Source organism: Bombina bombina, chromosome 5, assembly GCF_027579735.1.
Source record: "Bombina bombina isolate aBomBom1 chromosome 5, aBomBom1.pri, whole genome shotgun sequence".
NCBI classification, from domain to species: Eukaryota; Metazoa; Chordata; class Amphibia; order Anura; family Bombinatoridae; genus Bombina; species Bombina bombina.
The window spans coordinates 802,556,372-802,581,199 of NC_069503.1; the positions used below are offsets into that span (position 1 = coordinate 802,556,372).

The following is a 24,828-nucleotide window of genomic DNA, read 5'->3' on the forward strand; positions in this document are numbered from 1 at the left end:
AAACTAAAAAGGTAACCCTTGTCTGAGGAATCAAATAACTTTTTGGTAAATTGATCCTCCAACCATGTTTTCGAAGAAACAACACTAGCTGATTTGTGTGAGATTCTGCAGAATGTAAAGACTGAGCTAGTACCAAGATATCGTCCAAATAAGGAAAAACCGCAATACCCCGCTCTCTAATTACAGAGAGTAGGGCACCGAGCACCTTTGAAAAGATTCTTGGAGCTGTCGCTAGGCCAAAAGGAAGAGCGTCAAATTGGTAATGCTTCACTAGAAAAGAGAATCTCAGAAACTGATAATGACCTGGATGAATCGGAATATGAAGATATGCATCCTGTAATTCTATTGTGGAGATATAATGCCCGTGTTGAACAAAAGGCAGAAAAGTCCTTATAGTCACCATTTTGAAAGTTGGTACACTTACATAACGATTCAAAATGTTCAGATCCAGAACTAGTCTCAATGAATTTTCTTTCTTTGGGACAATTAATAGATTTGAATAAAACCCCAGACCCTGCTCCTGAAACGGCATGATTACCCCTTAAAACTCTAGGTCTGAAACACACTTTAGGAAAGCCTGAGCATTTACTGGATTTGCTAGCATGCGTGAGAGAAAATATCTTCTCACAGGAGGTCTTACTCTGAATCCTATTCGGTACCCTTGAGAGACAATACTCAGAATCCATTGATTTTGGACAGAATTTGTCCAAACATCCTTGAAAAATCTTAATCTGCCCCCTACTAGCTGAGCTGGAATGAGGGCCGCACCTTCATGTGGACTTGGGAGCTGGCTTTGGTTTCTTAAATGGCTTGGATTTATTCCAATTTGAAGAAGGTTTCCAACTGGAAACAGATTCCTTGGGGGAAGGATTAGGTTTGTGTTCCTTAATTTGTCGAAAGGAACAAAAACGGTTAGAAGCTTTAGATTTACCCTTAGGTCTTTTATCCTGAGGCAAAAAACTCCCTTCCCTCCAGTGACAGTTGAAATAATCAAATCCAACTGAGAACCAAATAACTTATTACCTTGGAAAGAAAGAGATAGCAATCTAGACTTAGAAGTCATGTCAGCATTCCAAGATTTAAGCCACAAAGCTCTTCTAGCTAAAATAGCTAAAGACATAGCTTTAACATCAATTTTGATGATATCCAAAATAGCATCACAAATAAAATGATTAGCATGTTGAAGCAAGCGAACAATGCTAGACAAATCAGAATCCAATTCTTGTTGCCCTAAATTTTCCAACCAAAAAGTTGATGCAGCTGCAACATCAGCCAAAGAAATTGCAGGCCTGAGAAGATGTCCAGAATATAAATAGGCTTTTCTTAGATAAAATTCAAGTTTCGTATCTAAAGGATCTTTAAAAGAAGTACTATCTTCCATAGGAATAGTAGTACGTTTTGCAAGAGTAGCGATAGCCCCATCAACTTTGGGGATCCTTTCCCAAAACTCCAATATAACTGCTGGCAAAGGATAACATTTTTTAAACCTTGAAGAAGGAATAAAAGTAGTACCAGGCTTATTCCATTCCTTAGAAATCATATCAGAAATAGCATCAAGAACTGGAAAAACCTCTGGAATAACCACAGGAGTTTTATAAACAGAATTTAAATGTTTACTAGGTTTAGTATCAAGAGGACTAGTTTCCTCAATATCCAATGTAATCAACACTTCTTTTAACAAAGAACAAATATACTCCATTTTAAATAAATAAGTAGATTTGTCAGTGTCAATATCTGAGGAAGGATCTTCTGAAACAGATGTCGGTCATTTGAAATTTCATCAACTTTATGAGAAGCTTTAAAAGACCTTTTACGTTTATTAGAAGGCGGGATGGCAGACAAAGCCTTCAGAATAGAATCAGCAATAAAATCTTTTAGATTTACAGGCATATCTTGTACATTAGATGTTGAAGGAACAGCAACAGGCAATGTACTATTACTGATGGACACATTATCTGCATGTAAAAGTTTATCAGGACAACTATTACAAACCACAGCTGGAGATATAATCTCCACAAATTTACAACAAATGCACTTAGCTTTGGTAGAACTGTTATCAGGCTGCAAGGTTCAAACAGTGATTTCTGAGACAGGATCAGATTGAGACATCATGCAAAATGTAAGAGAAAAAACAAAATATAAAGCAAAATGATCAATTTCCTTATATGGCAGTTTCAGGAATAGGAAAGAAATGCAAACAGCATAGCCCTCTGACGGAAAAAAGGCAAGAGGCATAAAGGAATGGGGTCTTAAATAATGAAATTATTTGGCGCCAAGTATGACGCACAATGTAACTGAAATTTTTTTGCCGCTAACAACATCCGGAAATGACACACTCACGTCATTAATGACGCAACCTCGTGCAAGGAACTCTGCGTCAACTAAGACGCCGGAAATGACTAATTTGTGTCATCGGACGTACCTTCGCGCCAAAAAATTATCGCGCCAAGAATGACGCAATAAACTTTGGCATTTTACGCCCTCGCGGGCCTAAGTTTGCCACGAAATTGAAAGAAAAAAAGCAGTCAATTTGAAAAAAGACTAAACCCCAGGTAAGAAAAATAAATTTCCTAAATATGTTTTTCCCCAAATATGAAACTGACAGTCTGCAAAAGGAAATATACATAAACCTGACTCATGGCAAATATAAGTACATAACATATATTTAAAACTTTATATTAATGCATAAAGTGCCAAACCATAGCTGAGAGTGTCTTAAGTAATAAAAACATACTTACCGAAAGACACCCATCCACATATAGCAGATAGCCATACCAGTACTGAAACAGTTAACAGTAGAGATAATGGAATATGAGAGTATATCGTCGATCTGAAAAGGGAGGTAGGAGATGAATCTCTACGACCGATAACAGAAAACCTATGAAATAGATCTCCTATGAGGAAAACCATTGCATTCAATAGGTGATACTCCCTTCACATCCCTCTGACATTCACTGTACTCTGAGAAGAACCGGGCTTCAAAATGCTGAGAAGCGCATATCAACGTATAAATTTTAGCACAAACTTACTTCACCACCTCCATAGGAGGCAAAGTTTGTAAAACTGAATTGTGGGTGTAGTGAGGGGTGTATTTATAGGCATTTTGAGGTTTGGGAAACTTTGCACCTCCTGGTAGGATTGTATATCCCATACGTCACTAGCTCATGGACTCTTGCCAATTACATGAAATATATATATATATATACACCCAATAAAGGATAACAAAAACGGAGAGTGCCTTCCCTGCTATTTTTGATTATAACATAATTTATGCTTACCTGATAAATTCCTTTCTTCTGTAGTGTGATCAGGCCACGGGTCATCATTACTTGTGGGATATTAACTGCTCCCCTACAGGAAGTGCAAGAGGATTCACCCAGCAGAGTTGCTATATAGCTCCTCCCCTCTACGTCACCTCCAGTCATTCGACCAAGGACCAACGAGAAAGGAGAAGCCAAGGGTGTAGTGGTGACTGGAGTATAATTTAAAAAATATTTACCTGCCTTAAAAAACAGGGCGGGCCGTGGACTGATCACACTACAGAAGAAAGGAATTTATCAGGTAAGCATAAATTATGTTTTCTTCTGTTAAATGTGATCAGTCCACGGGTCATCATTACTTGTGGGATACCAATACCAAAGCAAAAGTACACGGGAGGGATAGGCAGGCTCTTTATACAGAAGGAACCACTGCCTGAAGAACCTTTCTCCCAAAAATAGCCTCCGAGGAAGCAAAAGTGTCAAATTTGTAAAATTTGGAAAAAGTATGAAGCGAAGACCAAGTTGCAGCCTTGCAAATCTGTTCAACAGAGGCCTCATTCTTAAAGGCCCAAGTGGAAGCCACAGCTCTAGTGGAATGAGCTGTAATTCTTTCAGGAGGCTGCTGTCCAGCAGTCTCATAAGCTAAACGAATTATGCTACGAAGCCAAAAAGAGAGAGAGGTAGCAGAAGCTTTTTGACCTCTCCTCTGACCAGAGTAAACGACAAACAGGGAAGACGTTTGTCGAAAATCTTTAGTTGCCTGTAAATAAAATTTAAGGGCACGAACTACATCCAGATTGTGCAAAAGACGTTCCTTCCTCGAAGGAGGATTTGGGCACAAGGATGGAACAACAATCTCCTGATTGATATTCCTGTTAGTGACTACCTTAGGTAAGAACCCAGGCTTAGTACGCAGAACTACCTTATCCGAGTGAAAAATCAAATAAGGAGAATCACAATGTAAGGCTGATAACTCAGAGACTCTTCGAGCCGAGGAAAGAGCCATTAAAAATAGAACTTTCCAAGATAACAACTTTATATCAATGGAATGAAGGGGTTCAAACGGAACACCCTGTAAAACGTTAAGAACAAGGTTTAAACTCCATGGTGGAGCCACAGCTTTAAACACAGGTTTAATCCTGGCCAAAGCCCGACAAAAAGCCTGAACGTCTGGAACTTCTGACAGACGCTTGTGTAACAGAATGGACAGAGCTGAGATCTGTCCCTTTAAGGAACTAGCGGATAACCCCTTTTCTAAACCTTCTTGTAGAAAAGACAATATCCTAGGAATCCTAACCTTACTCCAAGAGTAACCTTTGGATTCGCACCAATATAGGTATTTACGCCATATTTTATGGTAAATCTTCCTGGTGACAGGCTTCCTAGCCTGTATTAAGGTATCAATAACTGACTCAGAAAAACCACGCTTTGATAAGATCAAGCGTTCAATTTCCAAGCAGTCAGCTTCAGAGAAGTTAGATTTTGATGTTTGAAAGGACCCTGAATCAGAAGGTCCTGTTTCAGAGATAACGACCAAGGTGGACAGAATTACATGTCCACCAGATCTGTATACCAAGTCCTGCGTGGCCATGCAGGCGCTATTAGAATCACTGATGCTTTCTCCTGTTTGATTCTGGCAATCAATCGAGGAAGCATCGGGAAAGGTGGAAACACATAAGCCATCCTGAAGGTCCATGGTGCTGTCAAGGCATCTATCAGGACCGCTCCCGGATCCCTGGATCTGGACCCGTAGCGCGGAAGCTTGGCGTTCTGTCGAGACGCCATGAGATCTATCTCTGGTTTGCCCCAACGTGGAAGTATTTGGGCAAAGACCTCTGGATGAAGTTCCCACTCCCCCGGATGAAAAGTCTGACGACTTAAGAAATCCGCCTCCCAGTTCTCCACTCCCGGGATGTGGATTGCAGACAGGTGGCAAGAGTGAGACTCTGCCCAGCGAATTATCTTCGATACTTCCATCATTGCTAGGGAGCTTCTTGTCCCTCCCTGATGGTTGATATAAGCTACAGTCGTGATGTTGTCCGACTGGAACCTGATGAACCCCCGAGTTGCTAACTGGGGCCAAGCCAGAAGAGCATTGAGGACTGCTCTCAATTCCAGAATGTTTATTGGAAGAAGACTCTCCTCCTGATTCCATAGTCCCTGAGCCTTCAGAGAATTCCAGACAGCGCCCCAACCTAGTAGGCTGGCGTCTGTTGTTACAATTGACCAGTCTGGCCTGCTGAATGGCATTCCCCTGGACAGATGTGGCCGATAAAGCCACCATAGAAGAGAATTTCTGGTCTCTTGAATGGAATGAAGGACACGGCATGCATTTTGAAGTTTTGTTAACCTGTCCTCTGTCAGGTAAATCTTCATTTCTACAGAATCTATCAGAGTCCCCAGGAAGGGAACTCTTGTGAGTGGAAAGAGAGAACTTTTCTCTTCGTTCACTTTCCATCCATGCGACCTTAGAAATGCCAGTACTATCTCTGTATGAGATTTGGCAGTTTGAAAGCTTGAAGCTTGTATCAGTATGTCGTCTAAGTACGGAGCTACTGAAATTCCTCGCGGTCTTAGTACCGCCAGAAGAGTGCCCAGAACCTTTGTGAAGATTCTTGGAGCCGTAGCCAGTCCGAATGGAAGAGCTACAAACTGGTAATGCCTGTCTAAAAAGGCAAACCTTAGATACCGGTAATGACTTCTGTGAATCGGTATGTGAAGGTAAGCATCCTTTAAATCCACTGTGGTCAAGTACTGACCCTCTTGGATCATGGGCAAAATTGTTCGAATAGTTTCCATCTTGAACGATGGAACTCTTAGGAATTTGTTTAGGATCTTTAAATCCAAGATTGGCCTGAAGGTTCCCTCTTTTTGGGAACTACAAACAGATTTGAGTAAAACCCTTGTCCTTGTTCCAACCGCGGAACTGGATGGATCACTCCCATTAATAAAAGATCTTGTACGCAGCGTAGAAACGCTTCCTTCTTTGTTAGGTTTGTTGACAACCTTGACAGATGAAATCTCCCTCTTGGGGGAGAGGATTTGAAGTCCAGAAGGTATCCCTGAGATATGATCTCTAACGCCCAGGGATCCTGAACATCTCTTGCCCAAGCCTGGGCGAAGAGGGAAAGTCTGCCCCCCACTAGATCCGGTCCCGGATCGGGGGCCCTCAATTCATGCTGTCTTAGGGGCAGCAGCAGGTTTTCTGGCCTGTTTGCCCCTGTTCCAGGACTGGTTAGGTTTCCAGCCTAGTCTGTAGCGAGCAACAGCTCCTTCCTGTTTTGGTGCAGAGGAAGTTGATGCTGCTCCTGCTTTGAAATTACGAAAGGAACGAAAATTGGACTGTCTAGCCTTGGCTTTGGCCTTGTCCTGAGGCAGGGCATGACCTTTACCTCCTGTAATGTCATCAATAATCTCTTTCAAGCCGGGCCCGAATAAGGTCTGCCCTTTGAAAGGAATATTAAGCAATTTAGATTTAGACGTAACATCAGCTGACCAGGATTTTAGCCACAGAGCTCTGCGTGCCTGAATGGCGAATCCTGAATTTTTAGCCGCAAGTTTAGTTAAATGTACTACGGCATCTGAAATAAATGAATTAGCTAACTTAAGGAATTTAAGTTTGTGTGTGATGTCATCTAGTGTGGATGATTGAAGTGTCTCTTCCAGAGACTCAAACCAAAATGCTGCTGCAGCCGTGACAGGCGCAATACATGCAAGAGGTTGCAATATAAACCCTTGTTGAACAAACATTTTCTTAAGGTAACCCTCTAATTTTTTATCCATTGGATCTGAAAAAGCACAGCTATCCTCCACTGGGATAGTGGTACGCTTAGCTAAAGTAGAAACTGCTCCCTCCACCTTAGGGACCATTTGCCATAAGTCCCGTGTGGCGGCGTCTATTGGAAACATTTTTCTGAATATAGGAGGGGGTGAGAAAGGCACACCGGGTCTATCCCACTCCTTAGTAACAATGTCAGTAAGTCTCTTAGGTATAGGAAAAACGTCAGTACTCGTCGGTACCGAAAAATATTTATCCAACCTACACATTTTTTCTGGGATTGCAACTGTGTTACAATCATTCAGAGCCGCTAATACCTCCCCTAGTAACACACGGAGGTTCTCAAGCTTAAATTTAAAATTTGAAATGTCTGAGTCCAGTTTATTTGGATCAGAACCGTCACCCACAGAATGAAGCTCTCCGTCTTCACGTTCTGCAAACTGTGACGCAGTATCAGACATGGCCCTTGCATTATCAGCGCACTCTGTTCTCATCCCAGAGTGATCACGTTTACCTCTTAGTTCTGGTAGTTTAGCCAAAACTTCAGTCATAACAGTAGCCATATCTTGTAATGTGATTTGTAATGGCCGCCCAGATGCACTCGGCGCTACAATATCACGCACCTCCTGAGCGGGAGATGCAGGTACTGACACGTGAGGCGAGTTAGTCGGCATAACTCTCCCCTCGTTGTTTGGTGAAATATGTTCAATTTGTACAGATTGACTATTTTTTAAAGTAAAATCAAACACAAGGAAAGAGGCGCCGTATGTGTGAATCTGAAACAGCCAACATCACATATAAAACATGTGCAGGGTACTCACAATCTGGAAAGGCACTCTGGTGTGCCTATAGGAGCGGGCTGGTATTCACAGCACACCAGCTGGCTGATCTGGCAATCCCTGGTATCCAAGGTAGAAGATTCTGTGTCTAGACTGATGGTGTATGATGTGTCCAGCAATATGGAAGCAGGAGCTAGGTGCAAAACAAAGGCACACCACTGTGTGAATCTGCAAGTGTATACTGGTAAATTTGCAATCTGTGCAGGGTACTCACATACTGTGGCGGCACTCAGTTGTGCCAATAGAGGCAGGCTGGCTTTCTCAGCAACCCAGCTGGCTGTACAGGGAATGATGCAGGAAGATCCACAGCATTCAAGATGAACAGGTAGCTCAGGAATAATCAATTGCAGTGAGGTTTATATGATTATAAAAGATTTAATAAAATTACCAACATATATCCCTCATATACAATAAGTAAAAATCATGCAACGCGTTTCTCGGTATAAACCGTTTCTTCAGGCATGTATTCTATCTCTGCATGTACGTCTTATAAAGATCTGAGCTACCTGTACTGCCCCTCCCTTCCTACCAAACAGGACCAATCATAGAAGCCCTTTGTTTAATTGCCCATTATTTGATGCACCTGCAGGTGCATCAAATAATGGGCAATTAAACAAAGGGCTTCTATGATTGGTCCTGTTTGGTAGGAAGGGAGGGGCAGTACAGGTAGCTCAGATCTTTATAAGACGTACATGCAGAGATAGAATACATGCCTGAAGAAACGGTTTATACCGAGAAACGCGTTGCATGATTTTTACTTATTGTATATGAGGGATATATGTATTTTTAACTGTTGGTAATTTTATTAAATCTTTTATAATCATATAAACCTCACTGCAATTGATTATTCCTGAGCTACCTGTTCATCTTGAATGCTGTGGATCTTCCTGCATCATTCCCTGTACAGCCAGCTGGGTTGCTGAGAAAGCCAGCCTGCCTCTATTGGCACAACTGAGTGCCGCCACAGTATGTGAGTACCCTGCACAGATTGCAAATTTACCAGTATACACTTGCAGATTCACACAGTGGTGTGCCTTTGTTTTGCACCTAGCTCCTGCTTCCATATTGCTGGACACATCATACACCATCAGTCTAGACACAGAATCTTCTACCTTGGATACCAGGGATTGCCAGATCAGCCAGCTGGTGTGCTGTGAATACCAGCCCGCTCCTATAGGCACACCAGAGTGCCTTTCCAGATTGTGAGTACCCTGCACATGTTTTATATGTGATGTTGGCTGTTTCAGATTCACACATACGGCGCCTCTTTCCTTGTGTTTGATTTTAGATTTATTAACCTTTGGAGGGTGAAGATTGAGTGCTGCCTTCATAGAAGACTGATACCTGTACCATATTGGACTTCCTTGGACTTACTGTCTTTTGTTTTCCACCTTTGATCCAGGACTGTGGTATATAGTAGTGTGCTCACACACACCAGTATTGTATCTATGCCATACCAGTAATCTGCCGATTAATGGTCTGAAATATTTATATATTACCACGTAGGTACACATATATATTGTATACTATTCATACTAGCGCCCCCTATTGGGTTATACCCTTTGTTATTTTTTAAAGTAGCATCAATACATTTAGTACATAAATTTCTATTGGGCTCCACTTTGGCATTAACACATATAGCACAGAGATATTCCTCTGAATCAGACATGTTTAACACACTAGCAAATAAACAGCAACTTGGAAATACTTTTCAAAGTAATTTACAAATAATATGAAAATGAACTGTGCCTTTAAGAAGCACAGAAAATATTATAACAGATAAAATAATTAAGTTATAGCATCAATCTTTGTCAGAATATACAGTTTTAGCAAAGGATTGTTCCCCTCAGCAAATGATAACTAACCCAGGCAGCAGAAAAAAATACACAAATAAACGTTTTTTATATCACAGTCAATACAATCAGCACAGCTCTGCTGTGAATGATTACTTCCCTCAAAAAAGACTCTTGAGATCCCTGAACTCTGTAGAGATGAACCGGATCATGCAGGAAGAAAATGAACCTCTGACTGAGTTTTTCTGATGCATAGTGAAAGCACCAAAATGGCCCCTCCCCCACACACATAACAGTGAGAGGGATCAGTGAACTGCTCTAATTTAAATCAAAACTATTGCCAAGTGGAAAAAAAGTGCCCAAAACATTTTTTCACCCAGTACCTCAGAGAAAAAAACGTTTTTACATGCCAGCAAAAAAACGTTTTACCTCAATAATTAATTGTCATTTAAAACCTATTGCAAGTCCCTGCAAAATAGGTTAAGTCTATGTATACAGTTTAAAAGCCAGAGAAGTACCATTTCCCAGAAAACTGAAGTGTAAAATATACATACATGACAGCCTGATATCAGCTACATCTACTGCATTCAAGGCTGAGTTTACATTATAACGGTATGGCAGGATTTTCTCATCAATTCCATGTCAGAAAATAATAAACTGCTACATACCTCTTTGCAGATTAATCTGCCTGCTGTCCCCTGATCTGAAGTTTACCTCTCCTCAGATGGCCGAGAAACAGCAATATGATCTTAACTACTCCGGCTAAAATCATAGAAAAACTCAGGTAGATTCTTCTTCAAATTCTACCAGAGAAGGAATAACACACTCCGGTGCTATTATAAAATAACAAACTTTTGATTGAAGATATAAAAACTAAATATATCACCATAGTCCTCTCACACATCCTATCTAGTCGTTGGGTGCAAGAGAATGACTGGGGGTGACGTAGAGGGGAGGAGCTATATAGCAACTCTGCTGGGTGAATCCTCTTGCACTTCCTGTAGGGGAGCAGTTAATATCCCACAAGTAATGATGACCCGTGGACTGATCACACTTAACAGAAGAAATATATATATATATATATATATATATATATATATAGAGATAGAGAAGATAGATATATATATATAGATAGATAGATATAGTGTTTGATATATATGTATACTTTTTATGACCATAATTTTAAACTTTTATTTTCATTTTTTCTATTTTTAATTATACTGGACGTCCAGTTTAGATTAGCTATATTACTTTCCTGAAGTAATATCATTTGTCATTTTGTGTTTGACCTCCTTATGTTTTAGTAATTTAGTGTGAGATAATTTGTCATCCCCACGCTGATTTTCTATACCAGCTTGCGCTAGATTTGTATCATAATACTTATTTTATTCTATGTGTTATTTTAATATAATCATATATTAAAGAATTTATATTTTTGTAGTCGGCTTAGTTCGAGCTAATCCTTAGTATATATTGTAATACTATAGATTATATTCTGTATCACCCTTATACATTTGACTATCTCGCATTGTCAAGAATATTAAATTCTATATAAATAAAGGACGTTATTACTATATTATTCAGCGTAAATAACATATACATCAAAAAGCTTTACCCTCCAGATCAGACTTGTCATCTCAACTGTGAGCACAAGCAATTTTTACCCCTTTTTTGTTTTCTACATACCATATACTTAAACGTTACTACATTGTATCCCCATAGTGTGGTTATTAATATTATTTTACCCCTAGCCCAGAGTGCCAATATTCCGTAATCCCTATTTCTGTTAATTAGACTAGTCTAATTAGGAACTTTTTTGAGGCAGTTCCTTTGTATTTGGCATTAGGGGAATCCTAGCGCTAGCTCTACCCACCTCTATATTTATGTAATAAAAAAATGGTGAAAGAACATTAGTTTGCAAAACATTTTTTTTCATAATTAAACTAGAGTATGCCATTTTAAACTGCATTCCAATTTACTTCTATAATCTAATTTTTATCTTGGCATTCTTTTTTATAAAAGCATAGGCGTTGAAACAACAGTGCACTGCTGGGAGCTAACTGCTGATTGGTTGGCTGTACATTGTCAAAGGCTCTTCCAATGAGTACAAATAGCTCACAGTAGTGCATTGCTACTATTTCATTAAAAGATAAGAATGAAGCAAATTAGATAATAAAAACAAAATTGGAAAGTTGATTAAAAATGTATGCTCTATCTGAATCATGAAAGAAAACAAATGTATGCATACCTGATAAATTCCTTTCTTTCATAGTGGTGAGAGTTCATGATACATTACTCCTGGGAATTACTCTAACTCTCCACTAGGAGAAGGCACAGAATTCCTTCATGGCTAATGAAATGCGAGCCCCCCCCCCCCATACCAAGTTCCAAAACATTTATTGGTAACCTCCGTCGTGAGGAGACCAAATTCCCTGTGCTCTCTGAGACCCCAATACTGCACCCCTGCCTAAAAGACTTGCATATGTTGTGATCACAGTCCAGACAGGACGAACAAAAGAAGCACCCTGAATAACAGACTGATGATCCAGTCACCAAGACAGGCAATGTCTTGTTTTGGAGTCCAAATAAATTCTTTGAGAAAGCTGCGTATGATCTACAATATTGCCGGAGCATGCATAGTTGAAGAGGCCTCATGTGAAACCGAGCAAACAGAATAGCACCCCATGCAGCAATCATTGGGTCTAGAAGTTCCATACAAAGAGCTACTGAAGGACACAGAAGAGTCTGTTAGAGACTGAATCTACTACTGGGGTGCAAGAGAACTCTCTGGAAATTTGATTCTCAAACCATGCTGCTGAAAAAGCAACAAAAGTCTGTTGGTGTGAAACACTGCTAAATGGAAAGATGGAGCTTGTTCGAAAGATATCGTCCAGGTAAGGAAAAACTGAAATACCTTAAACTCTTATAATTGACGAGAGTACCCAGAACTTTTGAAAATATCATGGAAGCAGTAGCTAGACCAAATGGAACAACAACATACTGAATATGTTTATCAGAATACACACACTAGCAAAGGCACTATTTTAGGCAAGCTCCAAATGTTGTTTGCCATCATTAAACTGGAGTATACTGTCTCCAAATTATCATAGGAATCTCTTTTAAATAATAAAATAGGAGTGCGGAGCCAACTGCCGAAACGACAAGACGCACATATTAGGAGCTTCTGGCTAAAAGTTTGATTTTTGAGGATAAAATATGGAATTTACCATTATTTGGAACTCCTATCTTTCTCTTTACCAAATATATTGACCTCACTGCGATATTATAGTGATTTTGAACCGGAGCTATACAGCACTGACATGCCTTTTGGCTGGACCATTAGGCTATCTAAAAAGTGACGCAGTCCAATTTCCCTGAAGCAGCCTTTTACTAACTCTCTATAGGACTATCATATCTGATGAACATTTAAGACTATCACATACAAACCCCTAAGTTCTTACCATGGAGAATATATTGCAGAGGCTGGAGGCCATCTTTGTGAATTTTGAAGCTGCAATAATCCGAAGCTTGGATCATACAATTCAGAGTGGCAGGTGGGAGACGACACGGCACTCTGATCATTCAACATCACCCTCAGAAACACTGACACCCCTGGAACCACAGAGGCAAGTTTATAGAAGGGCCGAGAGCCTGACCTCGTGGGACGCGGTTGTTTCCTGGGTGAAGACCTGGGCGCACATACCCCCCCCCGAGGCAGCGGTATCGGAGGCCCCAACATGCCTGCCTAAACTGGTGCGATCGGGAATCAAGGGCCCTGACTGCCCAATTCTTGCTCAGTACTTACCAGTCTCGCTGACGTCCATGTTGGAGGTTCCTGGTCATTTGTCTAGAACAGAGAAAGGCGTTGTGTCGGCTCTGCTACTCGATCACTACATTTAGGAAACTGAGGCGATGAAGTTGGTGACTACAAGACAGCGCTATGATATTCACCCCAAACTAGCATTAAGTAGTACTGGCGTGGGATAGAATACCATACCTCACACAACCGGATCATTAACCTATGTGCAAGTTGACTGACTGAGAATCTGTGAAGCTTTTATATTTTCATCTACATTGACTATGTTGACAAAGAGGTCTCCAAACTTAGAACATTTGATTATCACCTCACCTAGTATGTACTTGGGTTTCTATATACTTTAAGTAGTGTTATACATTCTGCATGCAAAGCCAAATAACGGTCTAAAATAGAGAGTGGACATTTGTTTACTATATAATAGAATTATTATGTTATTATGTTGTCCCTATTATGTTATTTAACATTGATATAAGTGCCTGTTTTATAGCCTATATTACTAGATAGAGATATCATACTATTAGGAATGACGATCTATTGATTTGAAGCAACAATAGTATTATCTGAACTTGTTAAGTACCAGTTTTAAGTTTTCCAGTTGACTCATTGCCCACATTTTATCTATATTACTATACAGTATATGCCTACATTGCTTTCTAACCCACACGCAAAGTATACAATACTTATTGAGTGCAAATTTTTAAGGAAAAGATTATTAATAGTGCTGTTATTCTTTGCACCAAGTAACTGCAATTAGTTTAATGTGTTCAATCTCCTATCATTACTATATTTGCCTGAACGTCTATCACTCATTCTACCTCTCCCCCCCCCCCACCCATATAGTTTACTTAGTAAGCTAAGGAAAATGTATCCTACAACCAATCACCCTAAATTGTTATTATTGGAACTTTATACTAATCTTGCATTTACAGTCCCGTTCCCCTATACGCTTCATTATTAATACACCAAATTATATTTATCGCCAATACTCTATAAAGTACCACTAGTCCAATATACTTATACCCCAAATATTCATGGTCCAAGAGTGACCATTAGCCATAATGGGACATAGCCCTGACTTAAATATAAAAGAGGTTTCATTTTAATTCTAATTGCTGGTTACTGTATTGTTGTGGGAATATACATGATGTATATTGTTAGAAGTGTTCTCCATTGAGCGGCTTTTACTCAAAAAGTGATACCGAGATATTAATGACAGCTCTATCTATATGACGATTCACAATCATGTTTCCTATATTCATGTAACTTTATTTTGTATACTATGTAACCTCAATAAAAATATATATAAAAAAAATAATAATAATAATGTGGACCCCATTATCCCACACACCTCCACACACTCCCCGGATAGTTCCACCTGTTAAGGCTTTATCAAAGGTGGCGTGTGATATAATAGGTATGCACCGAAATTTCGGCCACAGAAACGTTTCGGTCCAAATTTTTTGGCTATTTCGTTTTTTTTGCCTGTTATTTATGGTAAAATTGTGTAGCTTGGAGCGTGTCCGGGCTATGGCCCAAGATGGTCGCTAAACTGAAGACTCTGCTCAGCAATTTACATTCTGCCATGTAATCTACATTTTTCTGTACCATCCACTGCTGCATTTTACACCATCCTGTAGAAGAGACTTTAATGAAGCGGATGATACCTATATTTTAAATTTTTATATAGCAAGTCGTTCATGCTGGACTGTTGAGAATCCTGGCAGCTCAATTGAGAAGGTTCTCAGCACCCCCCCCGCCCCTGGGATACCAGGTATAAAGAGAACACAAGCAATTCTCTCAACTCTTCCAGCATGGAAGAGCTACTTGTTCTTATACAGGCGCTATTAGAAGAACGTGGCAAGAAGATATGTGAGAGGATTGACCGAATTGTAAGCCCACCTGCTGCGCAGCTTGGAGACAAATGGCGACACAAAGATCAGGCACTAGCCTTCAGACCCTCAGGTTCGGAGACCTATGAGATGGAGGAGAAGCTAGCAGTAGTGTCGAGGGAGGTGTTTCAAACTGGCTCCCCTAGCCTGGATTTGGAAAAGTATGCGACGCAGAGACTAATGCCCACTCTCAGAGTACGATTTGCGGCCTCTGCGGTCAGGAGACCAGCTCCTACTTACTATGCTGAGATCGCTCAGCTGGATAGAAATTGGATGTGGCGGAAGCAAGATCCCCTTTTGCCACTTGCGGGGAGCTATGCTGGCTCTCCTAAAAGAGACATTGACCTCGAGGGAACTAGACCTGTCCAAGACTCCGCTGTGCATGACCCATACAGCACGGAGCGCTACAAGAAGGTTCCCCGACCGCTTACTTATTGTTTTTACTTCCGACAACATAAGCTGGATTGGGGCGCTTTGGCCCTGTTGTTCATTAATAGTAGTTTGGTGCAAAAGAATTCCCGGGGCTCTGAGGCTCTCTATGCACAGGGGCGGAGAGAACGGGGGTCGGTTAGACTGTGGACGGCAGGCTCAAGATCCAGCAGTACTCCTCACGACTATCGGACTGGGTGAAATGCTTATAATGAAGCCTATAGTGGCTGAGTTTATCCCTATGTTAAGTCTGGTAGTACCCCTGTGATTGGGGTGTGGGACATTTTATTACCCCATTTACATACTTTATAGCCATGGTTAAATTTTACTGTTTAGTATACTATTTATCATTTATCGCTAGCAATTCCCTGGGGTATGCCTAGCATCCAGATACCCAATGTATTTTATATGCTTGAGTTGCTGACTTGGGTGCATTATACTGTTTTATCTGTACATTACGCTGCCTCTGTTAATTATTGGTGCCTAACTATACTATAACCCCACAAGTCTGTCTGCTCAGACATAATACCTTCTTGGCCCCACTATAACCCTCTATTAATTAGTCAGTGTGCAGGGGAAGCCTTTTTGGGTAGTAGGCGATTATATTTACACCTAGGGTGGAGTTCTGTGGGCCACCATGCAGTTTATACATTACTGCAGTAAATCCACCAAAAGATTTCATATAAATGTCCTGGGTCTCTTTATGTAATAGATATTTTTTTTCTAGTCTTGCAGTAGCCTTAATGTACTGTCTGCGGCCGGGACAATATGAACAGCATATATTCCCCAACTCCTGCAATACATAGAGACCTGGTGTAAAAATCTGCTGCTACTGGTGGTTTTTATTATGTTTAAAGCCCATTCATTTACATTAGGTGCATGTGGAGCTCATATAACAAGAATAATTTCTCTGGGCCCCCTGAGGAGGCCTCACCTTTTGCCCTATAATCTGATACTCAATGTGGGGATTTCTCTGATTATATAGTATATATATATTTTTTTAATAATTGATGGGGCTGTATAACACCTTAAGTACAACTGGGATATAAGGTTGATATGATTGAGTCCTGGATATTCTGCTATAATCCCCCCCCCCAAAAATACGAGATCTCCTTATATATATTTCGTGTTATAAACGACGTTAGTTATAACATGGTTTCTATCATATGTATATGGTTTTTTTAAGTTCTAGCCAAGGGCTCAAAAGTGGCCCTATCCTTACACACAGTTAATAATTATATCATATTTCTTGGTTGTTATGTATGTTATGGACACACGAAGACCTATACCTTTTTCTCTAGAGATGGAATACGAAAACCAGGTCTTATGACTAGCATTTGTTTTGTTATGTTGTGTCCATGTTAGCATATTTATATATAAAATGAGGTACCGCCCATGGCCCAAAGTATTTCCTACTGCTTGGGAATCTATGTTGTTTACTGTTCTAAGACATGCCTACGTATTAACTGTGCAAGAATTAATGTATGTACACAGGTATGTTGCCATGAAAGTATAAGTTGTTATTTATGTATGTCTTTGTTACCTCAATAAAAATTATATAAAAAAAAAAAATTGTGTAGCTTATTTCAAATTTGATGCTAGCCTAGAGCTGCTGTTTGAGTCCATTTCTTGACTTACTGTTTTGCATATAATAACAGTCTTCTAGGACTATACTTTATTTGGATAATTGGTAAAACAAAATGTTAAATTTGATTCTGTTAGACAGAACTAAACAAAGAATAATACAGTATATTGATATTGATATTTAATATTGTTTTAAGTAGGGATGCACCAAACTTTTTTGGTTGCAGAAACATTTTGGCCTGTTTCTTTTTCTTGGTTAAATTATTGTAAAGCATTTTATTGTTTTTATGATATTTTTGTACAGTTTTAGTGTGTTACTTTCAATAAAAGTGTGGTTATTTTATTTCATTGGCTTGCAAGTTTTCAATTCTGATTCATTCATTAACCCCTTAATGACAACTGACGTACCAGGTACGTCATGCATTAACTAACAGTTAATGACAATGGACGTACCTGGTACGTCAGTTGTCTAAGAGAGTGCTGGAAGCGATCGCAATCGCTTCCAGCAGCTCTCAGGGTATTGCAGTGATGCCTCCATATGGAGGCATCCTGCAATACCATTTAGAAGACTCTGATGCAGAGAGAGCCACTCTGTGGCCCTCTCTGCACCGGTAGCGATGGTGCCGGTTCGTTGGTGGGTGGGAGCGTAACAGGGAGGCGGGTGGGCGGCCCATCGCTACCCGGCATCCGGTTCCTAGAAGTGCAATGTGCACGCCGGGTGCCGGGAGCGTGCGGGGGGGCGCGCGTGCTTGTGCGAGCGTGCGAGATCGCGCATTAGCTGGCACTGACACTGACACCAATGAGGAGGGAAGAGGAGGGGGGGGAAATATTTTTTTTAAAAATAATATAAAAGGATCTGGGAGGGGGAGGGGGATAGGGGTATTGTGGGGGGCTGCTACACTACAGAAAAAATAAAAAAAAGCAAAAGAACAAAAAACACTTGTTTTTGGGGCAAATTGGGTACTGGCAGACAGCTGCCAGTACCCAAGATGGCCGCAATTAGATAGGGGAGAGGGATCATGGAGGTTGGGGCTAAGGCAGGAGTCCATCACAGCTAAAATATTTTATTTTTTTTATAAAAAAAACAAAAAACTCCTTTTATTTAGTACTGGCAGACTTTCTGCCAGTACTTAAGATGGTGGGGACATTTGTGGGGTGGGGGAGGGAAGAGAGCTGTTTGGGAGGGATCAGGGGGTGGGATGCTGATCTCTACCCTAAAGCTAAAATTAACCCTGCAAGCTCCCTACAACCTACCTAATTAACCCCTTCACTGCTGGGCATAATTTACGTGTGGTGCGCAGCAGCATTTAGCGGCCTTCTAATTACCAAAAATCTGTGCCAAAGCCATATAAGTCTGCTATTTCTGAACAAAGGGGATCCCAAAGAAGCTTTTACAACAATTTGTGCCATAATAGCACAAGCTGTTTGTAAATAATTTCAGTGAGAAACCTAAAATTGTGAAAAATGTAAAGTTTTTTTTTTATTTGCTCGCATTTGGCGGTGAAATGGTGGCATAAAATATACCAAAATGTGCCTAGATCAATACTTTGGGTAGTCTTCTAACAAAAAATATATACATGTTAAGGGATATTCAGGGATTCCTGACAGATATCAGTGTTCCAATGTAACTAGCGCTAATTTTGAAAAAAAGTGGTTTGGAAATAGCAAAGTGCTACTTGTATTTATGGCCCTATAACTTGCAAAAAAAGCTAAGAACATGTAAACATTAGGTATTTCTAAACTCAGGACAAAATTTAGAAACTATTTAGCATGGGTGTTTTTTGGTGATTGTAGATGTGTAACAGATTTTGGGGGTCAAAGTTAGAAAAAGTGTGTTTTTTTCCATTTTTTCCTCATATTTTATTATTTTTTTTGTAGTAAATTATAAGATATGATGAAAATAATGGTATCTTTAGAAAGTCCATTTAATGGCGAGAAAAACGGTATATAATATGTGTGGGTACAGTAAATGAGTAAGAGGAAAATTACAGCTAAACACAAACACAGCAGAAATGTAAAAATAGCCATTGTCATTAAGGGTAAGAAAATTGAAAAATGGTCCGGTCATTAAGGGGTTAAGTCTAATTATGCAAAAAAAAAAAAAAAAAAATTAAAAATAATTTCAAAAAGACATTTTCGGTTTTGGTTTTCGGCCAAGTGCATTCTGGATTTTCGATTTCAGTCCAGAATTTCCATTTCGGTGCATCACTAATAAATAAGGTATGTGTGTGTGTGATATAAATAATTACATTTGTCATCTACAGAGTAATAATGTACCGAAGAACCGGAAACATATTTTGCTACACAGATTATATTGATAATACTGTAACTGTGCAATAGTCACTATCAGTGGTACAATATTATTAATTATACTTTTATGGTACGCAGAATGGCAGTTAATAGCTCAGACAGAACAAGTACGCTAGGACCGCTGGATGTTGCAATGCTTGTGGAGTGCATTTGCATTCCAGTCTATTAGCTAGTAGAGTGTTCACAACGTTGCAAAAGACTATTAGAACAACTTAGTAATCATTTATATATGTATTATCATTTATTTGTATAGCGTCGCCAAATTCCGTAGCGCTGAATATAGGCATAGTTACACACCATTCTAACATTGAATACAATGTATTACTAATTTTTTTTTAACATTACACACTGTTGTTAATTTAAGAGATTTGCCACATAGCAAACGTGTATTACATCCAAATGATGACCGAAAACGTTATTTGGGAGCTACTATTATAACAATATTTAGGTCGCACACATACCTTACACAATTAGGATATAACCTAATATACCGGATACTATCAATGTGCCATGTATTTCTTTGCATTATTTGAATACTTATTTTAGGCCTAAATACTGTATATTTTCTGAGAAGTGCCAGTGTCTGTGTCTGGGCACAGAGTGCTGTAATATGCATCGCTTCCTTTTGGAATTCTATCCAAAATCCCTTTAGTAAAATACTGAAAAAGGTTTGTCTAGTTTCTAAGGCAAACCTTAGAAACTGATAATGATCCCTGTGAATAGGAACATGAAGACAAGTTAAATTTGAAAGTATTAACGCTTGATCAGAGAAACTTGTTCAGAGACTTTAAATCCAAAACTGGTCTGGAAGACCTTTCATTCTTTACAACAATGAAGAGATTCAAACAGAAACCCAATCCTTTTTCTAAAATTGGAACGACTCCCATATATTCCAGATCCAAAACAGACTGAAAGAAGATTTTTTGCTTTCAAAGGAGTATTTGAAACATAAGGTAGAAGAAAGCTACCTCTGGGAGGCCTCACACTGAAACCTATTTGGTAAGGCTGAGAGACAATATTCAGAACCCGAGGTTCCCAAACTGACTGGGAAAACACCACCTGAAATAGTCGTAACCTGACCCCTACCAGAGTATGTGAATTGGGGGCCACACCTACATGTTGATTTGGATGAGGGAGCAGGTTTCTAAAATCTGTTCTAATTTGAAATTGACTTTGATGCAGAATTGTAAGATCCTTGTTTCTGAGAGGAAAAAGATTTTGGTTCCTTGTTCTGACAAAAGTAACAAAAAACAAATAGGAGCTTTAAATTTACCCTTATACTGCTTGTCTTGGGGAAGAAAAACTCCCTTAACTCCAGTCACCGTAGAAATATAGAGTATAAAACAGAACCAAACAACATCTTTCCCTTAAAAGAGAGAGATAAAAATCTAGATTTAGAAACCATATCAGCTGAACATGATTTTTACTACAAAGCTCTTCTAGAAAGGACTGCGAATGACATACTCTTAGAAAAAATCTTAGTTATGTCCATGACTGCATCACAAATTAAGGCAGTCACATATTTCAGCAGAACCAAAGGGTTAAGAAAATCTTTACTAGCAGAATCATCATATGAAAACTGCTCAGAAAGATTATCCAGCCAAACAGAAGACGCCACAATCATACAGGCAATGGTAAAAGCAGACCTCAAAAGAAAACCTGCTTGCTGAAAGGCCTTCCTATAAAAAGATTCATTTTTCTATCCATCAAATCCTTAAAGTAGAAAGATCCCCATTTAGGAATGGTCTCCCAAAACTCAATAACCGAGGATGGCAAACAATACATCTAAAACCTAGCCAATGGACTAAAAGGGCCTCCAGGCTTAAACCAATCCTTAGAAACTCTCTCAGAGACAGCATTAGGCACACGAAAAACATCTGAAAATTTAGCAGAAGGTTTAAAAATCAAATCCAAACATTTAAAAGCCTTGTCCTCAGATACCTTAGGATCTTGAAAACAAAGTACATAAATACCGATTTCAAAAAGGGAACAAATATGATAACCTTAAACAAACAAACAAAAATTCAGATGCAGAGGAACGTAGAAAATACTTGAATCTTGGAGACAAAAAAATCTGTAGAAATCTCCAGTGTATAACAAACAGTAGACAGTCAAACACATTTAGAAGCAAGAGAAACAGTCTGTTTAGAATGCATAACATTTAAACAAGGATTGCACAGCTGAGCTGGAGCCAATACAGTATGTTTACAAATACACACACACATTTACAATGCAAGGAGTTGGCTTCTAAAGAGGTTTCAGGTACACATACCGAAGGTTCCAAGATCAGTGAAAAACTACGGAAAAAAACAACCATAATTCTAAAGTACCTAAAAACAGAGCTAAGGAAGCAAGGCAGATACTTACCCCCTCAAGAAGAAGTATTAACAAAAAGCAACAAGGAAAAAAACGCACTAATCCCAACATCTAAAAATTAAGAACACGCAGGAATAGCACGAATAGCACACTCAAACAGAAAACAGGAATGCACGCATACACAATGTGGTTAAATGGACTAAAAGCATAGCAAAAAAAAACAAAAAAAACTGATGTGCGCAAACCTGGGGAACCGACGTGAGCAAACACCAAAAAACAATAAAAATACAATACAGAATAGGCGTGCAAAACTTATAGGGGAATATAGCTTTTTAATAACAAAGGAGCCAGGAAATAAATATATATATAACATAGTCTACATATTACAAATGTGTACAAACAAAAAAGGCCCAACAAGCTTATATGAGTGCCAGAATAATAAAAACCAAAATAAACCATAGGCACCCAACTACTGGAAGATAAGATGGAATCTAGTATATAGTCAAACCAGTGTGGAAACATAACAGCAGAGGATACGGAATAGGTGTATACCAACAACCCAACAGAAAGAGGAGGAGGACAGGTCCCTATGACACTTGTGGCAGGCTTGTGATTAACTCCCATAAGGTGCAATTGTGACACTACCCAATACATCCCTCCGTCAATCAAGAGCACTCTGAAGACGAAATGGGCCTCAACACAGTCTGAGAATCCCTCTCACAGCTAAACATCTGTAGCACCTTCATTCTTCACCTACCTCCAGTGGAGGCAAAGACAAGAATAGTTTCAAGTAAGGTGGGAGGGGGGTTTTATAGAGCTCTTGGAGTTTGGTAATCTTTGCATCCTCCTAGTGGTAAGGAAAAGTAATTCCTAGGAGTAATGGTTTGTGGACTCTCACCACCTGTATGAAAAAACAAATGGGGTTTTATGTCCCTTTACATTTCAAATAAAATATTGCATTTGCGCAAACACACACACACATATATATATATATATATATATATATATATATATATATATATATATATATATATATATATATATATATATATATACACATACACATATACACGCACAAGAACAGGACCTGTCAATCAAAACAAAAATGTTTGGTGTGATTTATCTTTGCCATCAGAGGTTAACTTGCAGTAAGTATGCTCACATGAGTGAGCCTTTACTGCAAGTGCTCAAACGCAGCTTTTGCTGCTTAGCACATGGAGAGGCGAGTCTAACTTATACCCTTATCTATTTGTTATACTTACACTGTTCTTCCAAGAGCAACACCACCCCAGGCCACAAACTGCTTATTGGAGAGGATTGGAGGTACATCAGCAGTAGCAGTAATGGGATTCTTGCTTGTGGGAATTTCTGTCTCTCCAACCAACATAACTTCATACTGCGGTCCTGACGGTTGGACCATGATTTTCAAAACACTTAAAATAAAAAATAAATCAATTACGTTTTAATGATACATTCTCAATAAATTAAGAAGAAAAAAAAAAAGGAAAAATGTATTACCTGCTCCCCAGGTAACTTACAATAGAAGTAAATATGAAACTAGCATTAAAAATACCTCTTTTTTGGTTCTACATGTTGAGGAGTGTATTGAACTGAAACTACATGTTCTTCACCAGGTACAAGGAAGAGCTCTTCAGGGTTGACAGTAAAATCCCTTTCTGAAGAACTAGAAGCCTACAATAAACAAAAAAAGTAGAATGAAACTAAGATTGTCCATTAGCCTTTGCAAACAAACAAAAACTTAAATTATGCTTACCAGATAATTACCTTTCCTTACTTGTGGGAAATACTGAACCTGACCACCAGGAGGAGGCAAAGACACCCCAGCCAAAGGCTTAAATACCTCCCCCACTTCCTCATAACCCCAGTCATTCTGCCAAGGGAACAAGGAACAGTAGGAGAAATATCAGGGTGAAAAAGGTGCCAGAAGAATACATTTAAATTTAGGGCCGCCCATCGGAGTACACGGGCGGGAGCTATGGACTCTTCCCATATAGAAGGAAAGGAAATTATCTGGTAAGCATAATTTAAGTTTTCCTTCTTAATATGGGAAGAATCCACAGCTGCATTCCTTACTTGTGGGAAATATATACCCAAGCTCCAGAGTACACAGAATGCTAACAGGAGGGAAAAAAAGAGAGGTGGAGGGCACCACAGTCTGCAAAACATTTCTTCCGAAGGCTGCTTCAGCAGAAGCAAAAAAACATAATTTATGTAAGAACTTACCTGATAAATTAATTTCTTTCATATTGGCAAGAGTCCATGAGCTAGTGACGTATGGGATATACAATACTACCAGGAGGGGCAAAGTTTCCCAAACCTCAAAATGCCTATAAATACACCCCCCTCACCACACCAACAATTCAGTTTAACGAATAGCCAAGTAGTGGGGTGATAAAGAAAGGAGTAAAAAGCATCAACAAAGGAATTTGGAAATAATTGTGCTTTATACAAAAAATCATAACCACCATAAAAAGGGTGGGCCTCATGGACTCTTTCCAATATGAAAGAAATGAATTTATCAGGTAAGTTCTTACATAAATTAGGTTTTCTTTCATGTAATTGGCAAGAGTCCATGAGCTAGTGACATATGGGATAGCAATACCCAAGATGTGGAACTCCCCGTAAGAGTCACTAGTGAGGGAGGGATAAAAAAAATAAAAACAGCCATTTTCCGCTGAAAAAATAATCCACAACCCAAAATATAAGTTTAATCTTTAAATAACAAGAAAAACTTAAAACATCAGCAGAAAAATCAAACTGAAACAGCTGCCTGAAGAACTTTTCTACCAAAA

General features: G+C 39.3%; 1 protein-coding gene across 1 annotated transcript in view; it reads right to left on the reverse strand.

The window, feature by feature from the left end:
• Positions 1–24,828, reverse strand: part of CEP192 (centrosomal protein 192) — a 1,162,204-nt gene that overhangs the window by 408,587 nt on the left and 728,789 nt on the right. Inside the window, exons 28-29 of the mRNA XM_053715857.1 lie at positions 23,589–23,707; positions 23,278–23,448 (exon numbers count right to left, since the gene is read on the reverse strand). Of these exons, the coding sequence (XP_053571832.1) occupies positions 23,278–23,448; positions 23,589–23,707 (290 nt within the window). The remainder of the gene's footprint in view (positions 1–23,277; positions 23,449–23,588; positions 23,708–24,828) is intronic.